The sequence below is a fragment of the Leuciscus leuciscus genome, assembly GCF_965113295.1.
Source record: "Leuciscus leuciscus genome assembly, chromosome: 4".
Taxonomy (NCBI): domain Eukaryota; kingdom Metazoa; phylum Chordata; class Actinopteri; order Cypriniformes; family Leuciscidae; genus Leuciscus; species Leuciscus leuciscus.
The window spans coordinates 26,228,610-26,240,833 of NC_138728.1; the positions used below are offsets into that span (position 1 = coordinate 26,228,610).

General features: G+C 46.0%; 1 protein-coding gene across 1 annotated transcript in view; it reads right to left on the bottom strand.

Annotated features, from left to right (window-relative positions):
* LOC309496318 (protein phosphatase 1H-like) overlaps nucleotides 1–12,224 on the bottom strand; it is a gene marked incomplete at both ends in the record, with an annotated part of 153,642 nt that overhangs the window by 57,278 nt on the left and 84,140 nt on the right. Inside the window, 2 exons of the mRNA XM_082166317.1 lie at nucleotides 10,767–10,851; nucleotides 11,081–11,193. Coding sequence (XP_082022443.1) covers nucleotides 10,767–10,851; nucleotides 11,081–11,193 — 198 coding nt within the window. The remainder of the gene's footprint in view (nucleotides 1–10,766; nucleotides 10,852–11,080; nucleotides 11,194–12,224) is intronic.

Below are 12,224 nucleotides of genomic sequence, written 5' to 3' on the forward strand. Positions count from 1 at the left end.
GTCCTCTCGCACTGTTGCTTGGCGCCAGGAGCGGTGATCGGGAACACCTGGCTGCGCAATTAGGAAATCCAAGGAAGGCTACATGGAGCGTCCTTCAGAGGACGCATAGGCTGCATCCTTGAAGTCTGCGTCCTTCGAAGGATGCAGCCTTCAACATTGGGACACAGCTAGAGTCTTGAGTCTTAAATCTTTTTAATGATGTATTATATGGTCTTTCAAGTTAATTACATTCTATTTACATTTACAACTTGCATTAAAACTAGCAGTAACTTTGAACTAATGTAAACAAAGAGTGTGCCGGCATCCTCCTGCGGTGTAACAGGTTTTAAGCAAACGCTGGTATTACACATTTAGCTAATAAAATGAAACTATAAACATTTCGCTTTGGATAAAAGCGTCTGCCAAATGCATAAATGTTAAATGTTAGATAAACATTTTAATATAAAAGTGTGCATACTCACACTGAGCGAAAAGAACAGCAGATGCTGGCTATTTCAAACAGTTCAAGTTAGCAAGTACCCTCAAAGACTAACAATAAACACCACTTTAACTGATCTCTAACTTCTTTAACTTAAAGGGATACTTCAGGATTTAGCATTAAGCTTTGTATCAGTAGAAAAAACGTAGTGTTTTCGAATTACCGTGCTTTCCTCCCTCATGTCCCCCTGAGACGAGAGATTTATGAATTTTTTTGTCTGGAAAAAATCCTCAGATGACGCAAAAATCGTCATTTTGCGTCATCTGAGGATTTTTTGGCCAGAGGCTAAAGACTACAGCCAGTCGTAGGGGTTGTTCTGCATGTTTTCAACCCGCCCATAGAGGGTGGGATCTCACTCACAGAATGTACACATAGTGTCAGCAGTCTTTCTTTGGAAGCTAAGCTAGCAGGCTCTTGTTCTGTGGAGAAAGCTGAGTAGTAGGGGTTACCATCCTCTTTTTCCCGGACATGTCCGGCCGTCGAGATCGTCCAAAATGTCCGGGATTCAGCTTTTGCTTTCTGCAGTCGCCATTCATTGTTTACATGCACACCTTTTGTTTCAATCTAACTGAATTCATCCCGATTGGTCAATCTGAATGTAAAGTTTACATGAACGCTAAACAAGTAATCGGTTGATGTGCTTTTTAACATTGCTAAGAAAATTCCCGCTCCTCCGTCGCTCATCAGTAATCACGCCACCGGCCTCGTGCCGTTCTCCCGCGGCCCTCGGCCTCGTCCAGCTCGCCACATTAAACATAATAAATGGCGACTGTAGAAAGTAAAAGCCGAATCCCGGACATTTTGGGTGATCTCGAAATCCCGGGCAGACTCGTCACGGAGATTCACTAGTAGCCTAGTCTTGTTGTTTAACTGCATGCTCCTACCGGTAGGCGTGGCTTGGGAGTAGCCTCGTAGAGCAGCGAAGCAAGTGCATTCTGGGAGTTGTTGTCTTTCATCCACATAAGCCAAAAATACATTTTCTGGCTTTTCTCAGTCTAGAAGGCTCCAAATTCAAAAATAATTTCACATTTCTACTACATAAATGACCCAATTTAAATACACATTCATCTTTCCAGAGGTGAAGTATCCCTTTAAGCAAAGCTGTAATATAAATTAAGTAAACAAAACGAAACATTTTAATGCTATAAAAGTGTGCACACAGAGAGAACAGTTCATGTTAGCGAGTTGTCTACGGCTAATAATAAACACCACTTTAACATGATCTATAACTTAAGCAAACGCTTTTAAAGTCCCCCTGTGGTGAAAATCAAGTTTTTAATGTTGTTTATATGTCTATGTTGTGTTTTCAATATGCTTTAAGACAAACCATGTGCAAATTCATAAGTCAACTCCATTGCTAGGATTTTCTCTTTAAAACTGCAGTGAAAAAAATACGTGGTTTGACATCGGTGGTGTTTCTGACGTCACAAACTACCTTGTAACCAATCAAACCGAGTCTCTGAGCTGGTGTGAGTGAGTAGAGGAGGGACTAATTTGCATATTTATAGTTAAATAAATATGAAGTGTTTATACACTTAATATTTATATCCCCCCCCCACCCCCCCCCCCCCCCCCCGCCCCCGCCCCCGCCATTTTGAAGTGTGCGCATATCACGTTTAATTTACCACCAACACAAACAACTCTATGATATATATATATTTTTTTTACGTTTATTTAAAACAACCCAAACACACCTACTGTATATACACTTAGAATGTTGCATGAAACAAATATGTAAGGGGAAAAAAAGTAAGTATTATATATCAACTCCCTCCATAGCGGATTAAAGTGATCTAGGGCTTAGGACGTTACAATTCAGCACATTGCAAGGGTTCTGCCAGTAGTGGACACCTGTGCAAAGTAAGCAATGACGTACATCTGTGAACGAGACTGAGGGAAGTTAGTGAGGGAAGGGCATAAAAAAATGAACTGGAATGCAGCCATAGAGTTATATTCAAGCTATTTTAAGGCATGAATTTTTTTACAGGATTTAAAAAAAAAAAATTATATGTCATTTTGTTGATCAAAGATGAGTTTTAAGGGATAAAATTCTTGACTACAGGGGGACTTTAATACACATTTAGTTAACAAAACAAAATCATGCACGTTTTAATGCTAGTAAAAGGTACAAGTACAAGGAAACGTACTCGGTTACTAACGTAACCTCGGTTCTCTCTAGAAGAGGGAACGAGTACTGCGTAAGATATCTTACGCTAGGGGAAAATCCTTTTCCGCGAGATATTGAAGCCAAAAATTATCCTTAATTTTGTAATAATGCAAAACGCGTTGCAGCAGCAATGCAGACATAGGCGAGACAGCTCGCGCGCCTATTGGCTGCTCTGCGGCAACTGCAGCAGCCTATCGAGCGAGGCCTGGCGTGACGTCAGACCCAATCAGGGCACTTCGCGCCCGCTGCGTCACGTCCCGCCGAAATGGGCGTGGTCTAGGCCTATAAATATCGCTCGCAGGCAGCTATTATCTGGTTTTTCATCATCGAAGCAACCAGAGCATGTGCATGCACGGCAAGATACGCAGTACTCGTTCCCTCTTCTAGAGAGAACCGAGGTTACGTTAGTAACCGAGTACGTTCTCTTACGAGAGGTCTCTCGTACTGCGTAAGATATCTTACGCTAGGGGACCCAGTGTAAAACGCCGTGCATGCTGAGATCTGACACCAAAGACCCAAGGGCGAAAGCCCGGGGTACATATAGTGCACAATCACTCAGTGAACTCACAGAGAGTCCGGGAAGAAGGAGGGGTGCAGCCTCACTTTTCCACATAAAGTAGCGTCGAAGGGACGCAAATTTCATCATACAGACAGGGCGGGGTACGGCCTGAACTGATGGGAAAAAATGTGGGTCTTACACAGTTTGCCCAGCTTTAAACTGTCGAAAATTGAGCTGTGCTCAGTAAACGCAGCATTCTGAGCTGAACGCATCAGGTCAGATAATACTGGTAGTTTAGACCGACAGCAGCCTGGCCTGCAGGGCGGGAACCTCTAGGTTATAAAACCTTATAAATGTAGACGGGGAGGCCCAGCCTGCCGCCATACAAATATCTTGCAAGGCAATCCCACTTGACCAGGCCCACGAAGAGGCCATGCCTCTCGTGGAATGCGCTCTGACACCCAAAGGGCACTGCATGCCCTTGGAGGCGTATGCCAGCGCTATAGCATCAACTATCCATCTGGATAGGCTCTGTTTCGACGCGGCTAGTCCCTTAGAACGTCCGCTAAACGAAACAAAGAGCTGTTCCGTCTGTCTGAAAACAGACGAGCGAGACACATAAGCTCGTAATGCCCTGACTGGGCAAAGGAGGCTCGCGTCTCTTTCCTCATCAGGGACCGGTAGGGCTGACAGAGAGATAATCTGCGCCCTAAACGGTGTGTTGAGGGATTTTGGAACATAACCGTGCTTAGGTTTGAGTATAACTTTTGAGTCATTGGGCCCAAACTCCATGCACGCCGCGCTCACAGAGAGCGCGTGCAGATCCCCTATGCGCTTCACTGAAGCGAGAGCCAGCAAAAACACCGTTTTGAAAGACAGGTGTTTCAAATCGATTGACTGTAAAGGCTCAAATGGCGCACCTTTCATGGCTTCCAGAACCGTAGAAAGGTCCCATACGGGGACTGAGGGAGGTCTGGGAGGATTCAGTCTCTTAGCTCCTCTAAGGAAGCGGATGACTAAATCGTTCCTTCCTATTGACTGACCAAGCGTTGTTTCTGAGAACGCTGCTATAGCCGCCACATAAACTTTGAGCGTGGAGGGGGCCCTGCCCCCATCCAACAGCTCTTGTAGGAAGGAAAACACCTCCGTCACATCACAGTTTGTGGGTGACACACCACGGGCTGTGCACCAGCCCGAAAACACTGACCATTTCGAAGAATAGAGTCGTCTTGTAGACGGAGCTCTAGCCTGCGTGATCGTGTTTAATACTCCTTTAGGGAGTCCAACATGTACCCGTTGATGGCCCAGACATGAAGGGACCATAGTTCCGGGTGAGGATGCCAGATCGAGCCGCGGGCCTGTGAGAGGAGATCTCTCCTCACTGGTACTGGCCACGGGGCAGTACTTGCTAACTGCATCACGGCTGGGAACCAAGGTTGGTTTTTCCAGAACGGTGCTACCAGCAGTACTGAGCATCCTTCTTCCCTGATCCGTTCTATCACCTGAGGCAGGAGAGAGACGGGGGGAAAAGCATAGAGCGGGCGGCGGGGCCACACATGGGCCAGCGCGCTCCTGCTCTAGGAGAAAAATTCTTGACAGTGAGCGTTTTCTTGAGACGCAAACAGGTCCACTTCCGCTCTGCCGAATTTCTTCCACAGCAGTTGGACTGTCTGTGGGTGTAGAGACCATTCGCCTGCCGGAACATTGTTCCTGGACAGTCTGTCTGGTCCTATATTCATGATCCCTGGCACGTGCGCTGCTCTGAGCGAGCGCAGGTTGCACTGAGCCCATACCAGGAGGCGTTCTGCCAGCCTGTACAGTTTCTCGGATCTGATGCCGCCCTGGCGATTTATGTAGGACACCACAGACATGTTGTCCGAACGGACCAAGACGTGGTGACCTTTTATTTGGGGACAAAAACGCGTCAGTGCGTTGTCTACTGCCAGCATTTCGAGGCAGTTTATGTGCAGGAGCTTCTCCCGTTCTGACCACTGGCCGAAGAACGGTCTGCCCTCGAGCAGCGCTCCCCATCCCGAGGTGGACGCGTCCGTGGACACCACTTTCACCCTCGAGGAAGTCCCCAGGCTTACACCTGATTGGTACCAGTCGTTCGCTTTCCAGGGTTTCAGAGCTGTAACGCATTTCTGATTGACCCTGAGGCGAAGCAAACCGGGTGCCCACGCTTCGCGTGGGACTCGCGCTTTCAGCCAAAAACTGCAGCGGGCGCATGCGGAGCAGACCCAGCTGGAGCACTGACGATGCTGAGGCCATGAGACCTAGCATCTTCTGAAATCTCTTGAGCGGGACAGACGCGCCGCAGCGAAAAGAGTTCGCTGTGCGTCGAATGTCTACCGCGCGCTGTTGTGATAGTCGCGCTATCATGGATAGTGAGTCCAGTTCTGTGCCCAGGAAAGATATTTTCTGACTGGGAGACAGGGAGCTCTTCGCCCAATTGACACTCAGACCCAAATCCTCGAGGTGATCGAATAAAATGGTCGTGTGTTCTATGAGCACTGCGCGAGATTGCGCTAGAATCAGCCAATCGTCCAAATAGTTCAGCACTCGCATGCCTCTCATTCTGAGGGGTGCGAGCGCCGCATCCATGCACTTCGTAAATGTACGGGGTGCTAGGGACAAACCGAACGGCAGGACTGTGTACTGATATGCCTGGCCCTCGAAGGCGAATCTCAAATATCGCCTGTGACGTGACGCTATCTGTATTTGAAAACACGCGTCTTTCAGATCTATTGACACAAACCAATCTCCTTGGCGAATCTGCACAAGGATTTGCCTGGTCGTGAGCATCCTGAACTGTCGCTTCACAAGCACTTTGTTCAGTTGCCTTAGATCTAGTATGGGTCTGAGACCCCCGTCTTTTTTCGGTACCAGGAAGTATCTGCTGTATAGCCCTCCCTCGCTCTGATCTTGAGAGAGAGGTTCTATGGCCCCTTTGCTCAATAGTTTCGTCACCTCGGCTCGAAGTAGATGTGCTACTTCTGCTTTTACCGTGGTCTCGACGCGCGCCACATAGCGGCGAGGGCGTCGGCGAAACTGCAGCGAATAGCCTCTTTCTATAATGTTCAGCACCCACTTCGAAACCCCGGGTAGCTTTGCCCATGCGTCTGCATGGATAGCTAGGGGTCGAATACGAAGCGCGCTCCGCTCGCTCAGCGATGGAGAAGCTTCGGTGTGCTGTAACACAAGCGTGTCGCTCGTGACATTTGAGGCATGGGGCGCGCTGATGACAGCGGGCAGATTGCCCGCGCTCGACTCCTCTGCGGTGGTTAACCGCGAGGGGGAGGGCTGGGCGGTTCCCGTGGGAACTGTCATGTCTATGTGTGGATGTGGGCGCGGGACAGCGGGCACATTTATCACACCGAAAGCATCGTTCGCTTGCGTGAAGCGAGTGCACGTTGGTTTCGTTTTTACAGAAACCGTGAGACATGCATAACGTGGTGTTAGTGGGCACATTCACCATGTTTGAAGCGCAATCGGTCTGAGCCGATTCATGTGCACGAGCCCTGTGTGACGGGCTGTGCTTGTGTGTAGAGATGGGCACTGGGCAGTGGGCATTCTTCTTACACATAAAGCACCATCGGCCGTGGCCGGGACACCAGAAAAAATTCACACTTATGGGATTTATCTGGGTAGCCGTAAAAATGGCGTTTGTGTGCAGGCAAGCGGGTGACAGAACCGACTTGTTTACTGCAGGATACACTGGAACAGTCACATTTACTGGAACTGAACGAGCGAGAAGTTGCCATAGAAACAGAGAGCGTCAACATGCTGGCGTTTATTGCAGGCCTGCGTGCATTACAACAGGCTTGTTCACTGCAATATTGACATTTCCAGTCGCCTGAATTCCAGAGGGGAATGGGAAATGTATAGGAAAAAGGAGATTGGTCCGTCCGCAACGGGACCAGAAAAACTCCCTTTTTTCCTTACGCCAGTGACGCACGGAACACCATAGAAACGGTGTTTGGGTGCAGGCGAGCGGGTTGTACAACGCGCTCGTTGGCTGCAAAATACACATCTGCAGTCGCCTTTTCAGGGAACTGACAGAGCGAGCATTGACGGCATAATTTTATCTGCCGGTAGACCCGGGGATCGAACGCGGGTCTCTCGCGTGCAAAAACCTGAGAGTCTGCCACTGGGCCACAGGGGGAGACACATTGTAACTCAGTTAGCGCGAGTATTATAAGAGAGCGTCAACGTGCTGGCGTTTGTTTGCAGGCATGCGTGTATTACAACAGGCTTGCTCACTGCAATACAGACATTTCCAGTCGCCCGAACTTCAGAGGGGAATGAGAAATGTACGAGAAAGACGAGGTCGGTCCATCCGCGGGGGGACCAGAAAACGCTCTTTTCTCCTTTCGCCAGTGACGCACGGAAACCATAGAAACGGTGTTTGGGTGCAGGCGAGCGGGTTGTGCAACGCGCTCGTTGGCTGCAAAATGCACGTCTGCAGTCGCTTTTCAGGGAACTGACAGAGCGAAGCATTGGCGGCATAATTTTAACTGCCGCTAGACCGGGATTAGAACTCCGGTCTCTCGTGGGAAAAACCAATGATTCCGCCACTGAGCCACAGGGGGGGAACGCAAAGGTTTTCGGATGCACGAGCATATAAGAGCGTCACATGCTTTCTTCGGCGTATGCTTGCAGGCGCGCTTGTATTAAAACAGGCTCGCCTGCTGCAATATTGATATTTCCAGTCGCATGATCAGGGAACTGGGAATATGTATGAGAAATTGAAGGTCAGTCCATCCTCGGAGGGACTAAAAAACACATCTTTCTCCTTTCGCCGGTGAGTGACGCATGAATGGGGCGCAGAAGGCAGGGTAGCTTTCTTATAACGTAAAGAAAAACTAACCCCGACCGTCCGCTTCCAGCCTCCCTTGTGAGCGGCGCAGTTTGCGCGGCTTGAACAGAGGGAGAGAGAAAGCTAGCCCCGTGACCGCCCGCTCCTGACATCCTCTGTGAGCGGCGCGGTGTGCGCGGCTCGAACAGAGGGAGAACAGGTATCGTCCCCCAAGCAGGCAAGGCAAGCGGGCGAACCGGCAAGCTTTGCGGGTTGGGGGGGGGGGGGGGGCGGAGGAGCAGTCTCGGAGAAGGATGCCAGGTGAGTCCTCAGAGTCACCATAGGCAGTACCTAACTCGCAGTGAGGGCAGTCGCCGTCAGCGAGTGCGAGAGCTGCGTGATCAGGAAAAGGGGCGTCTTGAAAAAGACGGCCAGCTCTTTTAGTGCAATGGGAGTGTGTGTCGCGGCGGCGAGCACACACACATACATAAACACAGTAGCAGAGAAAGGATATAATGCCGGAAAGCGCAGCAGGAAGGCAAGGAAGGCGGCGCGGCCAGCGACTTCAGTGACTCGTCCCGCTGAAGGTGCTCTCTCTCGACGGCGCGGCTTCTAATCCAGCTCCAGCGATGCGTGTGCTTCGCTTGAAGGATGAAAAATCAGATAATAGCTGCCTGCGAGCGATATTTATAGGCCTAGACCACGCCCATTTCGGCGGGACGTGACGCAGCGGGCGCGAAGTGCCCTGATTGGGTCTGACGTCACGCCAGGCCTCGCTCGATAGGCTGCTGCAGTTGCCGCAGAGCAGCCAATAGGCGCGCGAGCTGTCTCGCCTATGTCTGCATTGCTGCTGCAACGCGTTTTGCATTATTACAAAATTAAGGATAATTTTTGGCTTCAATATCTCGCGGAAAAGGATTTTCCCCTAGCGTAAGATATCTTACGCAGTACGAGAGACCTCTCGTAAGAGAACTATCCAAATGCACATCTCTCAGCCACTGGGATTTATCTGTGCTGATCTGAGTCTCAAGCTGATGACAACACTTGGGAGGCATGACCATGCCGCTGAACACGCCCCAGTTTCTTGACTCCACCCCCATGTCGAAACAGTTACATGAAGTGAAACGCAAAGAAAAGTGAAGCGCAAAGGGAAAATGCAAAATGGTATCGCAAACTCACACTTGACTGAAACGCAGAATAAAAGGAGTATATCTTAATTAATTATATCTTTATTTTTGCACTACTTTATTTTTATTTTGCAATTATTTTTGTTTGCAAAACAACTTTTTTGATTAATACTATATTTTTCTTTTGCAAAACTTTGTTTTTTTGAAATACTTTATTCTTTTGCAAACATATGTGGCATTATATTGACTCCATACTGTAATTCAGCTCATAATAGCACAAAATTCATAAATAAAAAGGGGTGTAATGTAGAGTGTCACCTTTGGCTTGTGTTTGTAAAACACTCTTCTTCGTGAAACTGCTTAAAGGGGTTATGAATTAAGAAAAACCTAATTTCCCATGTTCTTTTAGACATGTGAAGTGACATGTAGCCAAGTATGATGTCCCATACTCGGAATTTGTACTCTGCATTTCACCCATCCAAGTGCATACACACAGCAGTTAGTATTGAACACACACCCTGGAGCAGTGGGCAACCATTTTTTGCTGTGGCGCCCTGGGAGCGATTGGGGGTTAGGTTCCTTGCTCAATGGCACCTCAGTTGTGGGTAATGAGAGTGGAAGAGTGCGCTGTTCATACACTTCCCCCACCTACATTTCCTGCCGGTACTGAGACTTGAACCCGCGACCTTCGGGTTACAAGTCCACTTCTCAAACCATTGGGCCACAACTCCAAGAGGTCATCCTGCAAGTTTCAGAACTCAAAACTTCCTCATTAATCCAAAAACAGCTTTTATTGAAACCAAGACCACAAAACGTCTCGTTTCAGATTTTGCATCAATATGATGTAATAGTGCGATGAAAGACCACCTCTGGAGAAGAAGATCAACACCTGTTTTTACATCATTGCCTCTTTAGCACTGATTTGTGCATGTCATGAAGTAGAAATACGAGAGAGACATAGAATTACTCAAGCAACAAAAATTATAGAGATGCCTCTGAGGAAGTTATGGAAAGCACAGTCTTTGCATTGCCTTCCTTGTGACCTAAGCATGGATTAACTTTTTTTTAGCAAAGTTCCAGATTGCATCAGTAAGACACTGTTCGTTTGTTTTACTGCAGATTTGTTAAAAAAAAATAAAAAAATACACAATTCGACGTAGGCTTTTCAGAGAGAAAAGAGAGACTGAAAAAATAAAAGATGATTCAGTGCCAACTACATTGGATCCAACAGTAATGTCTCAACACACAAGTTTCACAAGTGTCACTATTGCTTTATATGTTACAGATATGTTTGATATTCAAACTTTACTGAAAATGATGAACGATGAATATAAGAATGACAGTGCGACCAACGATGGTACATTCATTCGTAATTCATTTACACAAAACACCACAAGTTATCCTGTCAGCTATAACTGTGGTAAATCCAAGCACTTAAACTTCATAGAGTGGCACAGGCATGACATCAGAACACAGAAGACTAAGTCACTGCTGGTTCCTTTGAGATTTTCCTGATGGTGTTTTATAGTGGGGGTTTTCAATTTATGAGTAATATAAAGCCAGTGGTAAACATAACTTCATACTTTCTTAGTTCAGATTGGAGCAGATCAGCATTCTGTAAAGGTTTATTAGAGATTATCTTTTTCCTCCCCACTTAAGATTATTAATGAAGAAGAGTGAATGACATTGCAACTTACAAGGAACTGAAGTCTCTGTCTCTCTGACTCAGGGGTGAATTCTGTGGACATATGAATTATCTCTCCATTTCTGATTATAATGGCTCTGAGGGGTAAAACACACACACACACACACACACACACACACACACACACACACACACACACACACACACACACACACACACACACACACACACACACACACACACACACACACACACACACACACACACACACACACACACACACACACACACCCAACACACATTTACATATATGGAAATTAACAAACCTGTACAAACATGTGTATAAATATCTCAAATTTGTCTTACCTGCTATCTCCAGCATTGGCAACATACAGCTTTCCCAGTAGGAAGACAACTACAAGCACAGTGCAGCCACCAGAGATGTTGTATATAGATTTTTCCCTCTCGATTTGGGCATCCTGAAATAAACACAAATGCATAGAGACATGGAGATGAAAGAAAGAAAAGCAACTATAAAATAAACTGTTACTAAATTTATTTGGATAAACCATGTTTAAAATCGTTGAAAAACATCTAATATATGCATACCTTTGGCCACACATCAGCAGATTTCTATACATTTTATGTATCAAAAATAAAATTTAGGCTAATGAGAAATATTACGTCGCAACAATTATTTATTGTTATTGTATTTATTGTCATTATTGTAATTATTGGCAGGAAATTAAAATATTTCTTGAATAGTGTTGTCTTTTACCATATTATTATATATTTTTTTGCTGCTACTTAATAAAAACAAAAAGCCACTTGAGATCAGTCTTACAGTGATTTTGCCATGGTTACAGGTGTTATAGCCAGAGTATTCAGTTCTCTACACTGTAAACCTGAATAAGTTGGCAAAATGTAAAAAATTTGAGGTAATCTGTTAAGAAATTCAAAGTTTAATGTACAATGGTTACAATTAAACCAGTGAGTTTTAGCGAGTAGTCTACACGTAAGGTCTACACTTTATACTCTGTCACTGTGTATACCATATCGCTGTTTACTCTCATTTTCTACTTTGTTCTTTTTCTTTTTTTCTTTTTTGTCTTTGTCAGACTTTCTGACTTCAGACCTTCAACAGTACAGGTACTGATTCTCCTGTTGTCGCTGGTAAAACACGATAATAAGAATGTTCCATTGTCTATTTTTCACTCTTTGCATAACCATGCTATGCTATAGTGTGTATGTGTATGTGTATATATATACAGTGAGGAAAATAAGTATTTGAACACCCTGCTATTTTGCAAGTTCTCCCACTTAGAAATCATGGAGGGGTCTGAAATTGTCATCGTAGGTGCATGTCCACTGTGAGAGACATAATCTAAAAAAAAAAATCCAGAAATCACAATGTATGATTTTGTAACTATTTATTTGTATGATACAGCTGCAAATAAGTATTTGAACACCTGAGAAAATCAATGTTAATATTTGGTACAGTAGCCTTTGT